Source organism: Lactuca virosa, chromosome 3 (genome assembly GCF_052849685.1).
Source record: "Lactuca virosa cultivar CGN04683 chromosome 3, Lactuca_virosa_CGN04683_v6, whole genome shotgun sequence".
Lineage (NCBI taxonomy): Eukaryota > Viridiplantae > Streptophyta > Magnoliopsida > Asterales > Asteraceae > Lactuca > Lactuca virosa.
Genome location: NC_136428.1, coordinates 383,129,066 through 383,147,237, shown reverse-complemented (window position 1 = coordinate 383,147,237; position 18,172 = coordinate 383,129,066). Strand labels below are relative to the sequence as shown.

Below are 18,172 nucleotides of genomic sequence, written 5' to 3'. Positions count from 1 at the left end.
AGCTCAAGCTTGTACCTGGTCTATTCCTCCCCCCCCCCCCCTCCCGAGTCTATTTCAACTCATATGTCAGGACAAGGTTGTACCAGGTCTATTTCACCCCATATACATATAGCAAACATGCACACAAACATACAACAGGAGTCACAAAGATTACAAGCACATAACATATCCTAGTGTCCTACAGTATAATGAGCAAACTCACCTCAGTCTACTTTCAGTCAATAGATGCTCTAGCTGTTGAACCGGAGAATCCCCACACTAACCAACCAAATAAAACCCCAATTAATAACTGGGTCATAATCCATAACCGGGAATCTAGTTCATTGGTTCAACACCTAGGGTAAAAGACCATTTTACCCTTTCCTCACTTGGCCCAATATCCGAGGCCCAGCTCAATGGCTGTAACATCCTGGAATTTGCAGGTATTTTTGAATCCTCCCTTTTATTATTATCCTTCTCGTTTTAGTCCTTGGGGATGGAAGGGTGGAGCCATGAGATGCCCTAATGGCTAAAGTTGCAACTTTGGATCAGGAGGAGTACGCTAAGCATACATAAGGGTACGTTAAGCGTACTAGGCGCGCCCTAGTATGCTTGGCGTACACTTGTGTACGTTGGGCATACTCACGTCAAGGGAAAACCCTAATATTCAAGGTTTGGGTGGTATATAAGTATCCTTATGAGCTCATAACCCTCTACCATTTCAGCCCCCATAGTTTTGAGTTGTTTTCCCCAAACCCTAACCTCTCTCTTGAGTGTATGAGCTAAAAGTGTGTGTTTTGAGTAGTTGAAGAAGAAGAAGTTGCATCAAGGTGTTGGAGAAGTGAGGCAAGCTTGAAGATCTGAGGTTATCTTGTCCTCTAGAAGCCCCAGGAGGTAAAAAGCTTCTGCCTTTATGCTTATATGATGCAGATATTGCCTTGATAGCTTTATGACACCTTTCTTGTCCTAAAAAGTCCCAATATTGTGCATGTTATGTTTTGGACGTGTTAAGTTGTTCTTTCAGACCCTATGAAGGGTTATAAGTGATAAAAATGAGGTCCCAATGGCTAGAAGTGTTCCATGCAAGTGGTAGAAAGGTCTTAATGGATTAAGACCTTGCATTAAGGACTTTCTGGACGTTCAAAGTCTTAAATTTTGAGACTTTATGGTTCTAAGACACATTTGGTCGATGGATATGGAATTTGAGCTTAAGTGCTTAAGACATTAAGCACTTATTTGAGTTTTGAGAACAGCGAGGGTACGGCCCGCATAGAGAGCAGTACGCCCCGCATACGCAGTCAACGTCCCCGTTTTTTAGTCAACGCGAGTCTCGCGTACACCCTGTGTAGCTTCGGAGTACGCCCAGCGTACGCCCTCTGATGGGTTTTTGCAAGTCGGGCTTCGGATTTGGGCCACCTTTAGGCCAACTGATTTGGGCTCTTATTGGGATTTCTGAGTAGAAGTGTTTTGGGCCAATTTTGGAAGTGGATCTTAGGATGAGGCCCAATTAGAGAGTTGGGCCCAATTTGGAAAATTGGGCCAATTATGGGCCTTGTATATTGGGCTTTTGGATTTAGGAATTGGAGTTGGGCCTTGGCCCAAGTTAAGGAAAGGATAGAATGGACTATTATCCTATGTTTAGGCCCTTAGCCAAGATTGATATTCCAACTGTTGATTAGTGTTCGTTTATTGTGATAGTTCGGGATTTTCAGTGAGTCAACAGTTGGAGGTTTTCCGTTCAGTTCAACATTGTGAGGTGAGTTCTTCTCACAATATCAACAGGGTCTAAGGCACCAAGGCCGACCCTTTTTGGATTGTATCCTGGTTATAGGATGATGCTATGCTTAGTGATCTGTTAGATCTGTATCCTGGTATATAGGATGATGTTGGATTTGGTGTCTAAGCCCATAACTATAATTGGTATGTACTTGATTTAATATGTAGCATGGTCCTTTTGGGTTGCCTTCACTCATGCAACTTGACAGGATGACTAGTGGAGAGAGTATAATTTATTATTTGAAATAATAAATTGGTACTCAAATGATTTTATTAATATATTACAAGATTAATATATTATTTGGAAATCATATTATTAATTAGTATTTAATCAGAAATTAATTTGATATTAACTTTGGGATTAAAAGAACTGAGGGGCTGTTTTGCAAATCATTGATAGTTGCAGAACTGGGCTATTAGACTCCTTAATTAGGAGTGGACGAAATCCTATAGGGAGGCCCTATAGATTTCGTCCAAGGCCTCATAATGAGGAGTCCATGGGTTGCTTAAGCCTTAAGAAGGAATTAGGGTTTCCTCCAGAAACCCTAGCAGCCCACAACTATATATAAGAAACCCTTTCACATGGAATTTTCGGCTCATGCACTCTAGATTGAAACCCTGGCCGATTTTCTTGTCTCTCATTCTTATCCTTTGCATTGGGTGTTTGTGACTCCATTAGAGGTGCAACACTTGGGGCACTAAGCTTTCAAGAGTCAAAATCTTCAAGGATTGTTCTTGTTATTACTATATAACAAGTGAAGTAATATTCTAACCCTAATTTCATATGAATTTCGAATCATGTATGCTAGATCTAGGGTTATTGTTTTGGTGTTCTATTTGCATGTTCAATTAGTGAAAAACTTAGATCCAAAGCAATTAGGGTTGCATGATCACATAGGAATGTAGATATGCTCAAAACCTATCAGATCATGCTATGTTTAGTGATCTGTTAGATCGGTATCCTGGTATATAGGATGATGCTATGATTAGTGATATGTTAAATCTGTATGAATGTTTGTACATGCTAGCTAGCGATTGATATCTATGTGTTGATTGTGTGTTTGCGGGTGGGTTGAGGCGGTCCTGCTTTGTGCTCTAGACCAACAAACCTAGGGCGACCTGGATAGACTGAAGGCCCATCGGGGCGTACCGGTCAGGCCGAAGGCACGGAGAATGGTCCAGACATGCTAAAGGCCCGGTAGGGCGGACCAGACATGCTGAAGGTTCTAAGAGTGGGCCAGATAGGCTGAAGGCCCGCTGAGGGTGGTCCAGTCATACTGAAGACTCTGTATGCATGCTGTTTGTTATGATATTGTTCTAGTTTGTATGACGTTGATATTTTGGGGGAACTCACTAACATTTTGGCTTACAGTTGTGGACTTTGTTTCAGGTACATCGGATGATCGCGGGAAGGCGAAGGATTGGTCGTGCACCTCCTCACATTATATGACTTTGATTTTTGGGATTCCCTGACATGAAACTATTTTGAAAACATTTTGTAATAACTAATGGCTTTTGGATGTTTGAAAAAGTTTTCAATTTTTATGAATTTTATGGATGTTACTAGTTGGTATCAGACCAATGGCTAGAAGTGTTCGATGCAAGTGGTGGAAAGGTCTTAATGGATTAAGACCTTGCATTAAGGACTTTTTGGACGTTCAAAGTCTTAAAGTTTAAGACTTTACGGTTTTAAGACACATTTGGTCGATGGATCTAGAATTTGGGCTTAAGTGCTTAAGCCATTAAGCACTTATTTGACTTTTGACAACAGCGAGGGTACGCCCCGCGTACGCAGTCAACGTCTCCGTTTTTCAGTCAACGTGAGGCTCGCGTACGCCCCGTGTAGCTTCGGAGTACACCTAGCGTACGTCCTCTGATGGGTTTTTGCGAGTGGGCTTCATATTTGGGCCACCTTTAGGCCAGCTGATTTGGACTCTTATTAGGCTTTCTGAGTAGAAGTGTTTTGGGCCAATTTTTGAAGTGGATCTTATGATGAGGCCCAATTAGAGAGTTGGGCCCAATTTGGAAAATTGGGCCAATTATAGGCCTTGTATATTGGGCTTTTGGATTAAGGAATTGGAGTTGGGCCTTGGCCCAAGTTAAGGAAAGGATAGAATGGACTATTATCCTATGTTTAGGCCCTTAGCCAAGATTGATATTCCAACTGTTGATTAGTGTTCGTTTATTGTGATAGTTCGGGATTTTTAGTGAGTCAACAGTCGGAGGTTTTCAGTTCAGTTCGACATTGTGAGGTGAGTTCTTCTCACTATATCAACAGGGTCTAAGGCACCAAGGCCGACCCTTTTTGGATTGTATCCTGGTTATAGGATGATGTTATGTTTAGTGATCTGTTAGATCTGTATCCCGGTATATAGGATGATGTTATGTTATCGTTTGATATCTATGTGTTGATTGTGTGTTTGCAGGTGGGTTGAGGCGGTCCTGCTTTATGCCCAGCGTACGTGCCCATTAAGCACTTTTTGTGACAACCCGAAATTTTTCCCGTTATCCTTACCCAATTTCCGTTAATCAAATTTGGATTTTTATTTAATTATGTTCATATTAGTATTATTTTTGGTCTAACGGAATATTCTAAACTCAGTTCGATCGAGTTCCGTATTCGAAAACGAGGTTTTCTAAGTCAAAACATAGCATTCGGGCCAAACAACCCTTCAAGAGGAGTTTACGGCCGCAAACTCAGTTTACGACCGTAAACTCTGTTTACGACCGTAAACATTGTTCACGGCCGTAAACCCTCCACCCTACCCCTTGGCCGTAAACTCACCCCTATATAAGGGATGAGTGGCCTTCATTTCTCACTTTACACACTCCAGAAGCTTTCTCTCTCTACTCTCTCTCTCTCTCTCTCTCTACAAAACTTCGAATTTGCTTAAGGATCCTCAAGAATGTAAGTGATTCTTCACCTTGAATGTTGTTACAAATCCATTTCTAGTGATGAATCCATGCTCCTATCTCATGAATCTCATCTTTTTCTAGATTTTCTCTCTCACCAAGAACACCAAGAACACACACTAGTGTTTTTGGACTCTAACCACCCTTTCAAGCTTCCACTACGTAAGTACACTACCCTTAGCTTGTTGGATACAAGAATCAGTTGTTAAACATCTAGAAATTGTGACCAGAAGGGTGTTTACGGTCAAGGCAATCTTCCTTGACCGTAAACTCTATTTAAGTGGTGCAAAGTTGCCACAACACCCTCCTAAGCCTAGAACACTTCCAGAAGGCTATAAAGGACCTTGCACCACCAAAAATCGCACTTTTCGCCAAGAGTTTACGGCCGTAAACCCATGGGCCGTAAACCCATGGACCGTAAACCCATGGACCGTATACTCCTTTTACGACCGCAAACTCCCCATTTTCAAATCACATGTGATTCTAACACTTAGTTTTAAGTGTTTCCTAGTCCCTAAGGTGGTTTCCTTCCATAACGAATAGTGTTATGCCCTCACCTAATGTATATATGTACTTTTACATGCTAAATAGGATCCGTTTGTGTCCGAGGCTTTAATTGACACTCAACAATTCCTAGCAGCTTACACTCAAATCCCACGTCAAATAGTGAGTTCATACCCCTATGCTTTTTCCGAGTTTTTCATGTTTTCAGGGGAGAATACAAGCAAAAGTACAAGGAAACTTGTACTCAAAGTATATTATTTCGTATAAAATACTTACATGTTCAGTATGCTTTTAACACAGAAAACAGTTTTACCAAACGATTAAGAAATCAACTCGTAGAAACAGTTTTCAGAACTAAAGCAAGGAAACTTGTGAATCTTGTCATAAAATGTGATATTTTACAAAGGATTCATACAAAACATAAACATGATTTTCTATATTATTACTTGTAAGTTTGTTATTTTAAGTTGGAGACACGTCCTTGGTAACACTCCACTGGATTCGTGAGTGTAGGACTAACCCTTGTAACCAGAATCTCTTGTAGGGAGAGCGTGACTATTGTGTATAGATCTATACGGGACTGACTATCCCGCACCTCGCTGCTAGCTACAGTGGGACCGTTAGGTCTACGGGTGACAAAGTCATAAAAGGATACTGGCCCCGTTACGTGCCATATCCAGTTTAATGTATGGTTATAAAACTCGCAACCTAGATAGCAGAGATTTACTTTTGAAAATGAAACAAGTGAACTAACCTTAAAGTAATAACCGATTGATTACTAGAGGGAATTGATAATACCCTTAGGATCTAGTTCACTACCTATTTATTAGTTTTATTTATGTAATAAGGCTAATACATCTCACAGAGAACAAAACAGGGTTTTTCAAGGAAACTACATCTAACGATACAAGTATGGTAGATACTTGTACACCTCATACCAGAACAGATAACCAACTGGCAACTTTTAAGGAAAATATAAGATTTTCCTGGGATAACATGACCTTTCATAAACAAACTGTCTAACAAACAACGAATGGATAATCAAACATCTTTCATAAGAAAATATAGGATTTTCTTGGGAGACATTTTTCAAAGGATCAAAGAAACATTTCTTTCACCAGAACTAAACGCTTATGAACTCACCAGCTTTATGCTGATATTTTAAAACTGCTTGTATTCTCAGGGCAACAATAGACAGGTACTCTTGTCAACTTTTGGAGAAGACGGAGCATTTTGGAGTCACGTCTTTTACTTTTGTTATATGCCGATGTGTATAAACCATGTTTTTGAACAATGTAAATATTCATATTATAATGTAATGGTTGTGTTTACTTCGCTTACTATGATACAACTGTTGTGATACTACGCATGACGTCCTCCGCCCCAGAACGTTTCCGCCGTTCCGATTTTGGGGTGTGACACTTTTCCCTTCAAGCACTTAATGCTTGCAACCAAACGTCGAAACTTTAGATCCAAGCCTTGTGGAATGTCTTAATTCATAAATTCATTAACTTAGAGCCTTTGCATGGCTTAAAATAACTCAAACTCTAGATTTATCATTCTACTTTCACCAAATGGACACAAATACATGCATGATTGATCCACAACCATCAATATGCTAACTTTATGGACTAGGGACCTCAGAAACATCAAGAGAAGAAAATATTAACGTCTGGAGTGGAAGAATTCCCATTAGATCTCATTCATGGGACCAAAAGTGACTAAAACTCCATAAAGACTAGATATAAGCACACAATGAGCAAGTTCTAAGCTTTATACTTCCATGAAGCTGGAAATGATGAGTGAAATTTGGATCTACAAGCTCTCCCTTGATCAAAGCCCCTTCTTCAAGCTCTTCTTCCTCAAAGCTCACAAACACACACTAAAACACACACAAAGAGGGTCAAATCTTCTATGGGGGGAGGGGGGGGCTAGGGTTCCGAAATGAGGCTCAAAGGGTAATGGAGGCTAAGAAATGAGGGGATCATGGGTCATAATGTTGCTTAAATATGGTCCAAACCCTAAAAATTAAGGTTTGTCCCCTGGGTGCGTGCGCCAAGCGTACGAGGAGTACGCCCAACGTACTCCCACTTTTCTAAAAATGGCAACAATGCCCCCTAGGGACCAAATTTGCAAACTATTTACACACCAATGGTCAAAAGTGAAAAGTACCTTGAATCGGGTGTTACACTTTTATTTGTTGGGTTTTGGCACCTTAACAATGGATAATAATTTGGCATCGATGTAACCCATATATTATATAATCGTGCCATTGGAATTGGTAATTATTTGGCATCAATTTGAGTATCAAGACATTACAATTTTGGACCTTTATCCGTAAAGTTTGTTTTTAAAACTATTTTATTTTATGAAAATATTTCAAGTTCGAATTCTAATTGGCCTATATGAGAGGTGTTACAAGGAGCCATTTGTAACGTTCACAGATTCGGGCTAGACAATTTAGACACAATAAGCGTCAAAAATGAATTTTTGATAGAAGATTATTCAGGATAAATAATCTTAACCAGAGTTATAGTATATGTCACAAGGATTCCGTACATATAAAGAACGCTGAAATCCGACTTATAATGAAGAAGTTATGACCAGTCGAATTTTCACGATTAAATCGGCACTGCCCCGCGTATCGTAAAAAGTGAATTTTTGAAAAAAAAAAATACTTTTTAGCCTTAGATATGTAAAAAAAATTCATAGTAGTCATTAAACCGAGAGCGTGCATATAAAGAACGTCTAAATCTGACTTCACAAGAGGAAGTTATGATTTTTCGAAGTTTTAGCGTAGTAGTATACAGCTCACAAATCGAATTTTAGATCGGTCAATTTTTAGCCAAAATGATCTAAATGAGAATTGAATATCTCATTCATAGGAGATCAACGATAAAAAGACAGTCGAAAACGGAGTCAGTATGTAGAGGTTATGAAATTTACATGGTCGTTAACCGTGCAATCTTCTCAGACTGTAAATTTAAAATCGATCGAGAATTAGCCAATGGGGTCAAAAGAAAAGTTATAGATCTTGTCAATACCTACGCGTGGATATAAAGAACATTAAAAACGGAGCTCGTATGCGAAAGTTGTGAATTTTTTTAAAATTGGTTGTTTTACCTGCGTCATGCGCCACATGTCAGCACCAGACAAAGCCTTGGTGCCTATGCAAGTTCACGACGTGAGAGGCCCCTGGACAGCCTATAAATAGAGCCGAATTTCACTCATTTCATCACACATTTCCATTCCATTCTCTCCCAAAGTCCCTAGGCCTTTTCTCTAGCACTTCCTAGGTGTTAGTAGCGAGCCCCGGAGCATCAGAAGGCCCCGAGAAGAAGAGCTTTCGACTCAGAAGTTCTGCCCGCCCAGTTTTCGGTTTCTTGCTAAACCCCCAGTACGTGAGTTATGCTTACCATAATTTAAGCGTAAATTATGTTTAAGTTCATTATCATTATTATGAACCTATAAACAAGATTTATCAGTGATTCAAAGTCGTTATACTGCTTGATCTAGCAATTTCTTCACACAAGAAATTCTAAAAAGAAGCTTCCTTCGCAGGAAAGATATTCTACTAAATAGAAAACTCGCCATTCATTCATGAACTGTCTTGCCCGTGCCATCAAGAGCTAGAGCTATATCTCTCGAAGGTGTCTTAGCTCCACCGATAGGAACTGCCCACCTATCCAGGTAACCTCACCCGTGAACCACGTACTAGACTTACATACAACCTAAGTTAAGGGGATGATGTCTAGGCTATGATTTAGTGAGGTGTTTAAAGTGGGATTTCCAAACAGTATACTTCGTATACCAAATGGACCCTACCTGGTTGTTCCTCACTTGATAGACCATGAAAGTAGACTTTGAGTTAATGATGAATCTAGACTAATAATTAGCCGCAATAAATATTAGACTAAGAATTAATAATAATGATACTAGGTTTCGTCAAAGGAAAAGACAATTGTTAGAAGCGAAGCGTTGCCCGAATTTTGAGTCGTCGCTTTAACAAGTGAGTGCATAGTTACTTTCATCTTACACATAGATATGAAGTATCTGGATAATTACATGCTTATGTGCTTATTGTCTATGTTGAGAATATTATGTGTTAGATAAGATATTATGAGATGATGTTTAACTGATTTAATCATATAAGTATTATATACTTATAAATATGTATTGGGTAGCAACGGGTGATGAGAGATAGGTGATGATAGAAAAGTGATGATAACTAGGTGATGATAGATATGGTGTTGCGATGTTGCAATGTAGTAATCTACCAGAGTATAGATGACGACCACTGACTAATCTAAACAAGTCATGTGGAAACACCGGCAGGAGCATAACCTGTAGGTGATGAATTACGATTTCAAGCGATGTAGTAACTACGTATTCATGCGATGATACTCTAACCCTTATTGGACACGTATTAGGGGAGTAATCCCCGAATCAGTACTATATATGCGATGTAAGCGATGATCCTTAGGAAAATTCCTTAGGAACAAACATATAAGGAAATGCGATGTAAGGCGAAGAGAGGTAAATACGATGTAGGAGATGACCCCTAGGATAAATCTTTAGGGAATGATAAATAAAGAAAATGGGGATGGGTAATCGGGTTAACTGTTTAACATGAAATATGTGAAGAAACAAATTAACTATATTATTGTGGGTTGAAACCCCTATGTACTCACCAGGTTTCCCAACCTGACCCACTCAGTTTTTTGTATCACAGATAGCAATATTAAAGATACATTCTGCTGAGGGATTCAAGGAGATGTAGATCATTAGTGTAAATGAATGTAAGGTCTGTTTATGCTTACGTTTCTGTATTGACGATGACATCCTAATGTTTTAATATAAATAAAATACATATCTTCGGAAATGCTTTGATAATATCATTATCATGTTTTTCGGGAACAAATTCCGCAATATTATACTTCAAAAAGGATACTCTGATTTTAAAATAAGCATAAATAAATTTTTTAAAATGACCGTGAATTTGGGGATGTCACACCATTTCGTGGAAGAGTTCTAAATATATTTTGTCGCTTCGTTGACTATGTCAACCAAATTTGTAGTATGTTATGAGGCAATCATGGAATATGACTGCGAAAGTTCTTCATGGGTGCGTACTATTAGTATTGAAAGACCATTAAAATTGTACAAAATCATCATATTATTCCATTATTATTTGCACTTTATGTGAAATTTGATTTCACTTCAAGCTAAAGAGGAAATCGTAGGAAATTTATGTTGATTTCAAAACTACAAATTCATGTTTAATCTATGTCATTTAGTTATACATGTATATGTAACTATTGATGGTTTATTTACATAAATTGTAACAAAACCTACTTTTATCTATACAATTATCATCAATGGACGATATTGTTGAAGGGTATCAATATTATGATACATATATTAAAGAACTTACATGGTTATATATACATTTAAATATTCATGATCCACTTTGAATATGTTAGATATTTTAGTATGTTACCATTAAACTCAAGATTAATATGAATTCCTATTTAAAATTGTTGATCAACCGCTTTTTAAACAATAGATAAACATTAATAAGTTTTTGTGTGAGTTGAATTGCCGATTGATGCAAAATCTTCTATATCTCTAATATCCATCACATTCGGCTATTTCTTCATCTATATAAACACATAATAATGAGCGATTCTATAATACGAAATACATTCAAGAAACCCTTCTTTATTATTGTGTGATATTAGTGCTACATTTTAGATTTTTATTAAAGAGTTCAAAAATAATAATAAAACATTCTTACATATTGAGTTTTTCTTGATTAAACTTCAATTTTATTTCTTTTTCTAAAAAAGACTTTGCATTTTTTCATTTTTTCCGACTTAACCATTTTAATAGGTTTACCGGTAATTTTACGATTTTAAACATTTTTTTTCCGGAAAAAAACCCTCAACTTTTTTATTACTAAAAACCCCCTCCCATTTGACGGTTCTTTTTTAGGAAAATATCTATTTAGATGAAAGTTAAGGCTTATTTCAAAAAATTGTCTAAAACCGAAAATTTATTGGTAAAACTTATAAAATGGTCAAATCAAAAATAAAATAAAAATGTCCAATATACAACAACCCAATTTCAAAATATATTTGTTAAATTCTTTAAAAAAGTGTTTACAAAAATTTGGTATTACTATATACTTTATGTTATATTTTTGCGATTATAACATATACACAATGCTTTTCGATATTGCCCAATTGCCCAAAAGAATATAACGAGATCATGGAAAGACGCGTAAACGTTATTATTATTATTTTCCACGGAGAAATTTATAAATCCAGAGTGATATAGCTTTATGAAACTGTAAATCACGAATTAAAACCTGTACATTAATCTGTACCTACGAATTTAAGCTCTGGAAAAGGAAAGATCGTTAGCTTCACTTGTATAGTGGCGAATTGCCTACGCTTTCTTTTCCCGTCTTCCAACGTCAACTCCCAAGTGAAAAACCCACGTGGTTCATCATCCAGTGACTAACCATCGCCGCCGGGACACGTCATTTCACGGTGATTCTTCCGTTATAACTTCCGTTCCATGGCGGTGGCGACGACCTCCTCCAGCGACAACATCGCACCTCCATCACAATCCATGGATAAATCACCTACGACGAATTTAACCGATGCTGCTGCCGTCACCGAACCTTTGTCGGCAGTAAATGGTTCCTCATCTGCCTCTCCGGCAGATCTGGCTGATAACTCCAAATCCTCATATTCACCTTCCAGACAACTCGAATTTCAGGTGCGATTAAGCTTCGTTGTGAAATTTGGATTCGAAATTGAAGATCAAGTTGACTATTTGACTGATTGTGATTTTTTTTTTTTTAATTTCTTGAATTTGTATATTTAAATTGTTTGTTGATTTGTTTCAGCCGTCGTTGAGGAGCGAAGAATATCGACAACTGTTTCGCCTTCCTCCTGAAGAAGTAATCATCTTCACTTTCAGTAGTTCAGTAAATTTGGTCATGTTTTAACCTAACAGAGAACCAATACGAAAAAAGGAGGAAACGTATCTCTTTGCTTTGATTCTAACTTCTTTGAGATCAGAGGTTTTAAATTTACATATTCTTGATCATCATGTTTTGGAGGTTAGGGGTTTCAGATTTTCATGTTCTTGATTATCAAGTTATTCAGGTTGGATGGAAGTTATGTTAGGTTCTTGGTGATGTGATCTGTCTACTCTTTGCCATTGTTAATATGACTTTTCTTGGATACATCTTACAATCCCAGGTGTAAGATGTAGTAGTAGTAGTAGTAGTAACTGGTTATTGGGGATGCCTCAACTTTTAGATGATTGGCTTATGAAGAGGCTGTATTATACGGCACTAAACAATGAAACGCTAATGAGAATAAAACAGTAGCCTAAACACTGATGCTAGGGCAACATATACATGGAAGCTTAAACTTTTGGTATAATCGTTTGAGGAATGTTTTGATAAGTTATATATTGAGACTTCAAAGGGAAGATTGGAGAACATGATTGATTTGTTGATATCAAGAATAGAAGGTTTACACATAGGAGCGAGTAGTTTGATGAATCATGCTCTATAAAAGATAAGTATGCAATGCTTAGGAATCTCATATTGATCTTGAGCATTTTGGCCCCATTTAGTGGAGTTTTGGTTAATGCGTGTCTTCTTTGCCTCCCTCATTTTTTGTTGGACTAGAATGCAAGAACATTTGGAGTGTTATAGTTCTCTCAACTTTAGAATGTATATTCTTTTCCCCATCTTTCTTTAATTATTTTGTTCGTTGTATTAGGTCCTTATTCAAGATTTCAATTGTGCATTGCAAGAGAATTTCATTCTTCAGGTATGATTGACCCCTTTAATCTTTAATGTCGAGTTTATAAGCTTTATTCTTATCTTGATGCCTGTTTTTATCTCCTACAATTTGTTGCATGTATCGAGTTCCCATACTGATCTTGCTATTTTGACCATTTTTGGTAATAAATGATGGCATAATACCTTAGAGATTGCTATTTCAGATATCCCTCCTGGCTTCCTCTGCTCCAATTAAAAAGCTCTTACATGGTTGTATACATTTTTCTGTTTCTAACTGATATCAGTACTTGATTTATTGTAGGGCCATATGTACCTGTTTTTTCATCACATATGCTTTTATTCAAACCTATTTGGGTTTGAGACAAAGGTATATCTTGAACTCTGAGTTACTATTTCCTTCATTTTCCTATCTGATGATTTGAGTTAATTGGAATGTTGGCTGTTCAAATGCAGAAAATAATTCACTTTGATGAAATTACAGAGGTAAAAAGAGCAAAGACTGCAGGAATATTCCCTACTGCCATAGAATTAACAGCTTCTGAAAAAAAGGTAGTATTGATTATATCCTTCTCTAATATTTATCTTAACTTAAACAACAGTTATCTGTATTTTCAGGGATCTTTCTGGAAATATAACATGAGCTACATTTCTGTTTTTTTCTTGACATCTTCACTTGCCTTATTTTCAGTACTTTTTTACATCGTTCTTGTCACGCGATGAAGCCTTTAAGCTCATTAGTGATGGTTGGTTAGAACATGGAAGTGGAAGTAAAGCTATTTCTGATCAACAGGTTTCTAAAACCTTCAACACAACTTACACATTATGATAAATTGATAATTATGTTTGATACTTTTTGGTTTTCAATACTTCTTATCTTCTTATTTTGATTGATTTCAGGTTTCAAGATCCGGGCTGATTGATGAAGAGCCTGAAATTGTTATGGTTGAAGATTCAGATGAAGCTAGACCTCTAGGGGATGATCTTGAAATTACAAACGGGTTTGTTTTTCTTTTAATTTTAGCTAAATGCATCAAACAGCAACATACTTTTATTCATCTATAGAATCCTACTTCCATTTCTTTCTATTGCAACATTGTAAAACATTGTAATTCCCTTTAGTTTAATAGTTATATTGATTAGTCAACCTCATGTGAAACAGAAGCACAGGTGACAATACACCAGAAGATCCCAACCGTACACCTGGCAGTGAAGCTGACGTGTCATTGAGATCTTCAAGAGTTGAAGATGCTGTAGATGATGACACCATTGTTGTTCAAAATACTGATTGTTCATCTTCTGGGAAATCTTTAGCATGGGAAGTTGGGGATTCAGATGCACCAATTGGTTAGCCTTTTATAAATGACCTACTTTATTTTCTTTCTGTTACTTATTTTCTTCCATATTTAAGTATTTTACTTTGAAAATTCTATGCAAATAATCGCATTGTACTTCCAATTATTTGTTATTAGGGCATTGACATTGAAAAATCTTTCCATTTTTAGCAGTGAAAATTGCTGTTTTTGGATGACAATGCTATAATTAGGCAGATTTTTTCAAAGTAAAATACTGTAATAGTAGGAAATGAAAGTAGGATGCTAAATAAAGTAATAAACAAATAAATAAAAGTACATTGCTATTTCTTTTGTTTAAATATCCTAGAAACTATACATTTGTTTCAATAAATTATGTTATAACAATCTTGCAGTCTTTTAAAATATATTTTTTTTGTCTTTGCAGTCCCTGAGGGTTATACACTGGCTGCAGAATCTACATTTCCGGTAGCATTATTTAAAAGAATAAAAAATAAAAAAATACAATTTCTCACTTCTGTTTATAAAAAGTTGTTATAATAATTTCTTTTATCTCTTATGCAGATAAAAGTGGATGAGTTCTTTAGTCTATTTTTCTCAGATGAGGCCCTCCCTTTCCTTGAATCATATCACAATAAATGTGGAGATAAAGGTGTACTTTGAAACTGATATTAAATAAATGTGAAATTTTGAATTTTATTTTTATATCAATATCTTTTTTGGTTTCCAGATCTTAAGTGCACATCATGGAAACCCCATGATCAACTTGGTTATGCTCGTGAAGTATCGTTTCAGCATCCAATCAAAATTTATTTTGGTATGAATCAATATTGAATAGTCATAATTATATATTATATATAAAATAATTGGCTTGTACATTTTTAATATCATATTGCTTTTGTTTTAATGATTTTGTTTAGGTGCAAGATTTGGTTCTTGCAACGAAGTACAAAACTTTCGAGTTTACAAGAACAGGTAAACTGCATTTTTAAATATGGATTCAACATTTGCTTAATGTCCTTCTGTTAATTTTCAGCTAACGTTTTTGTTTCCAGATTTGTTGCATGATTTAAATTTTTTTTTTCCGTGTTTAATTTTATCAGTCATTTGGTTGTGAAGACATCACAAGTGATCAATGATGTTCCCTATGGAGACTACTTTTGTGTAGAGGTATGAATAATAAGAATAAAATTGAAAGGCATATTTTTGCTATTTCTTTCACTTTATTTGATATGCTTATAGGGGCTATGGGAGGTGGTAGCAGATTCAAATAATAGTTGCAGATTAAGGGTGTATGTGAATGTCGCATTCTCTAAGAAAACCATGTGGAAAGGTTTCATAGCTTGCTTTAAACTTTATAAGCTTTAAATTTTATTGTCATGTAGTGAAATAATTAGTGAATTTATAATTTTCAGGGAAAATAGTGCAGGCTACTATTGAAGAGTGCAGAGATACTTTTGCAGCATGGATAGAACTTGTATCTTCATTCCTTATTTTTCCATTTCCTTTAAAAAAATTCATTTCATTGTTTTATAGCATTTTACTTTGAATAAAAGTCATAAACTATAATTTTCCAAGTACAACGCCTTGAAAAAGAAAAAAAGTAGAATGTTATAATAGAAAGAAATGAAAGTAGGATACTATAATAAGCAAGTTAATGTATAATTTTCTTTCAGGCACATGTGTTACTGAAACAGAAGAACATTGAGAAAGAAGGTAACTTCTACTAAATAGTAAAGGGTTTATCTCATAAAAACACCTTATATTTTGTGTTTTTTTTTCCGATTAAACCTCAACTGTGAAAAAAACCTTGTATTTTTTTCCGAAAAAAACCCTCAAACTTCAAACTGTTCCCCTAAAAAATCCTCAATTGTTAGTTTTTTTTTCCGAAAAAAACCCTAAATTTTTACAAGTTTTTTCGGAAAATAAGGGTTAATCTCATAAAAGACCTTATATTTTGTGTTTTTTTTCCGGATTAAACCTAAACTTTATTTCTTGCCTGAAAAAGACCATGTATTTTTTCATTTTACCTGAAAAAGCCCTCAACTTTGTATTTTTCGGAAAAAAACCTCAACCTTCCAAATGTTTCCAAATAAACCCTCGAATTTTTTAGTTTTTCTCGAAAAAACCCTCACATTTTACAATTTTTTTGGAAAAAAATGACTAAAAGGGCCAGATTGGAAAAAATGAAAAATACAAGGTCTTTTTCAGGCAAGAAATAAATTTGAGGTTTAATCCCGAAAAAACACAAAATATAAAGGCTTTTATGAGATTAACTAAAAGGGCCAGATCGGAAAAAATGAAAATATGCAAGGTCTTTTTTAGTGAAAAAATAAAGTTGAGATTTAATCCAGAAAAACATAAAAATATAAGGTCTTTTATGAGATTAACCCAGTTGTAAATAGTTAAATATTAAATAGTAAATAGTAGGATGCTATAATAAACAAATTTGTTCTTCTTTGTAGCCAACTTGATTGCTGCTGTAAACGTAGAAGAAACACAGGTTCCGGAACGTTCTGAAGCGCCAGGTCAGCAGGGGGACATAACGATGATGACTCAGACTGTTCCAGTGTCCCAGGAAGTGAAGCGCCAGGTCAGCAGCAGTGGTTCTTCTGGGACTGCATCGAATTTAAGAGATTCCATTCCGACGCTGTTTGCATCTTTCAAGTCTCAGAATCATGTCCCTTCCTTTGTTGTTATACTCATGGCTGTGGTCATCCTTCTCATGCAGGTTTGATACTGTTAAGGGTAGTTTGGTCCTTTTCATATGTGGCTTGATGAGGGGCAATAAGGTCTTTTTGCAATTATCATTCATTTTGTTTTTGGTTTTGGTTTTTTACAGATAAGCATCGTGGTGCTGCTACTAAGACCACAAACCGTCCAAGTAGTTTCCGACACAAGTTGGATGAGCAACAGCAACACACGCATAGACAGAAGGGGCGAAACGGTCAATTTACTAAACAAACAGATTGACCATCTCAAAGAGGAGATGCTAATCGTTGAAACATTGCTACAAAAAATGAGACACGAACATGATATGTTAAATGTTCAACTCAAAAAGTTAATGCTTCATAAGAATTAAAAAAAATATGAATATGAGCAATGTTTGTGTGAATTCTCCTTTTTTTTTTTTCAAGTTAAAAGTCGATATGTGATGTGAGGTGATGAAATTTGTATGGAATTGAAGGAAAATGTATAGTTTGATGTTGTATTGGTTATAAATTTGGGCGTTGAAGTTGCGCACCCCTTGAGTTTTGGTAAGTATGAATGTGTATATAGGGGTGTAGGTCTAAATTTGTTAGAATGTGGAATGAGAATAAATTCAGCAAAAGTAATGTGTTGGTTTGATTGTGGCATATTAAATTTCAGAGTTTTCTTGTTTTTGCACACTGTTACATGAAATCTGTTGCTATGTGGCGACTTGGATGCTTGTGGTGGTCCCTCTTAGAGCTTCTTCCAATGAGTAGTCCAAGTAGCACGTTGAATGGTATGTGACAAATTAGGTTAAAAAGCCATACCGAGGGCGGACCCCAGGTATTGCTTTCCGATGCTTAAGTTAGGAGTCATATTTGGTGTTTTAAATGTATGTACGTTGCTAGATGATTTCCAATTTCCTGCTTTCAGTGAAGGTTCATTTTTATAGCAGGGTTTGGACTAGTTCTTATAGCTTCTTCTTTTGGGTTTTGCATTAATCTTCAGGTTGCAATGATGAGCATTTTTTTTCTGTTAAAATAGTCTCATTTTTTCCGTGTTTCTTGGAGATGCTTTATAGTGTGTGTACGATGATAAAGTGATTCTTGCTCTAGTGTTCGGCATTTAGGTATGTGCTTGTGTCTTGGACAGGCAGGTTTGGTTGCTGACT

General features: G+C 36.2%; 1 protein-coding gene across 1 annotated transcript; it reads left to right on the top strand.

Moving 5' to 3' along the window:
• The first annotated feature begins 11,622 nt into the window (after positions 1-11,622).
• VAD1 (GRAM domain family protein) lies at positions 11,623-17,641 on the top strand. The gene is made up of 18 exons (XM_079086937.1): positions 11,623-11,958; positions 12,089-12,142; positions 12,978-13,028; positions 13,302-13,367; positions 13,454-13,549; positions 13,689-13,790; positions 13,898-13,998; positions 14,160-14,344; positions 14,738-14,778; positions 14,875-14,962; positions 15,041-15,127; positions 15,231-15,285; positions 15,414-15,480; positions 15,553-15,643; positions 15,726-15,787; positions 15,987-16,026; positions 16,776-17,041; positions 17,153-17,641. The coding sequence occupies exons 1-18, from the start codon at positions 11,755-11,757 to the stop codon at positions 17,390-17,392; spliced, it is 1,896 nt and encodes a 631-aa protein (XP_078943063.1). The 5' UTR covers positions 11,623-11,754; the 3' UTR covers positions 17,393-17,641.
• The last annotated feature ends 531 nt before the right edge of the window (positions 17,642-18,172 follow it).

Coding starts and splice junctions, on each gene's coding strand:
- VAD1 (XM_079086937.1), top strand. CDS start 11,755: ATGGCGGTGGCGACGACCTCCTCCAGCGACAACATCGCACCTCCATCA. Junction 15,481..15,552: donor GAGACTACTTTTGTGTAGAG/GTATGAATAATA, acceptor ATATGCTTATAG/GGGCTATGGGAGGTGGTAGC. Junction 15,644..15,725: donor TAAGAAAACCATGTGGAAAG/GTTTCATAGCTT, acceptor TATAATTTTCAG/GGAAAATAGTGCAGGCTACT.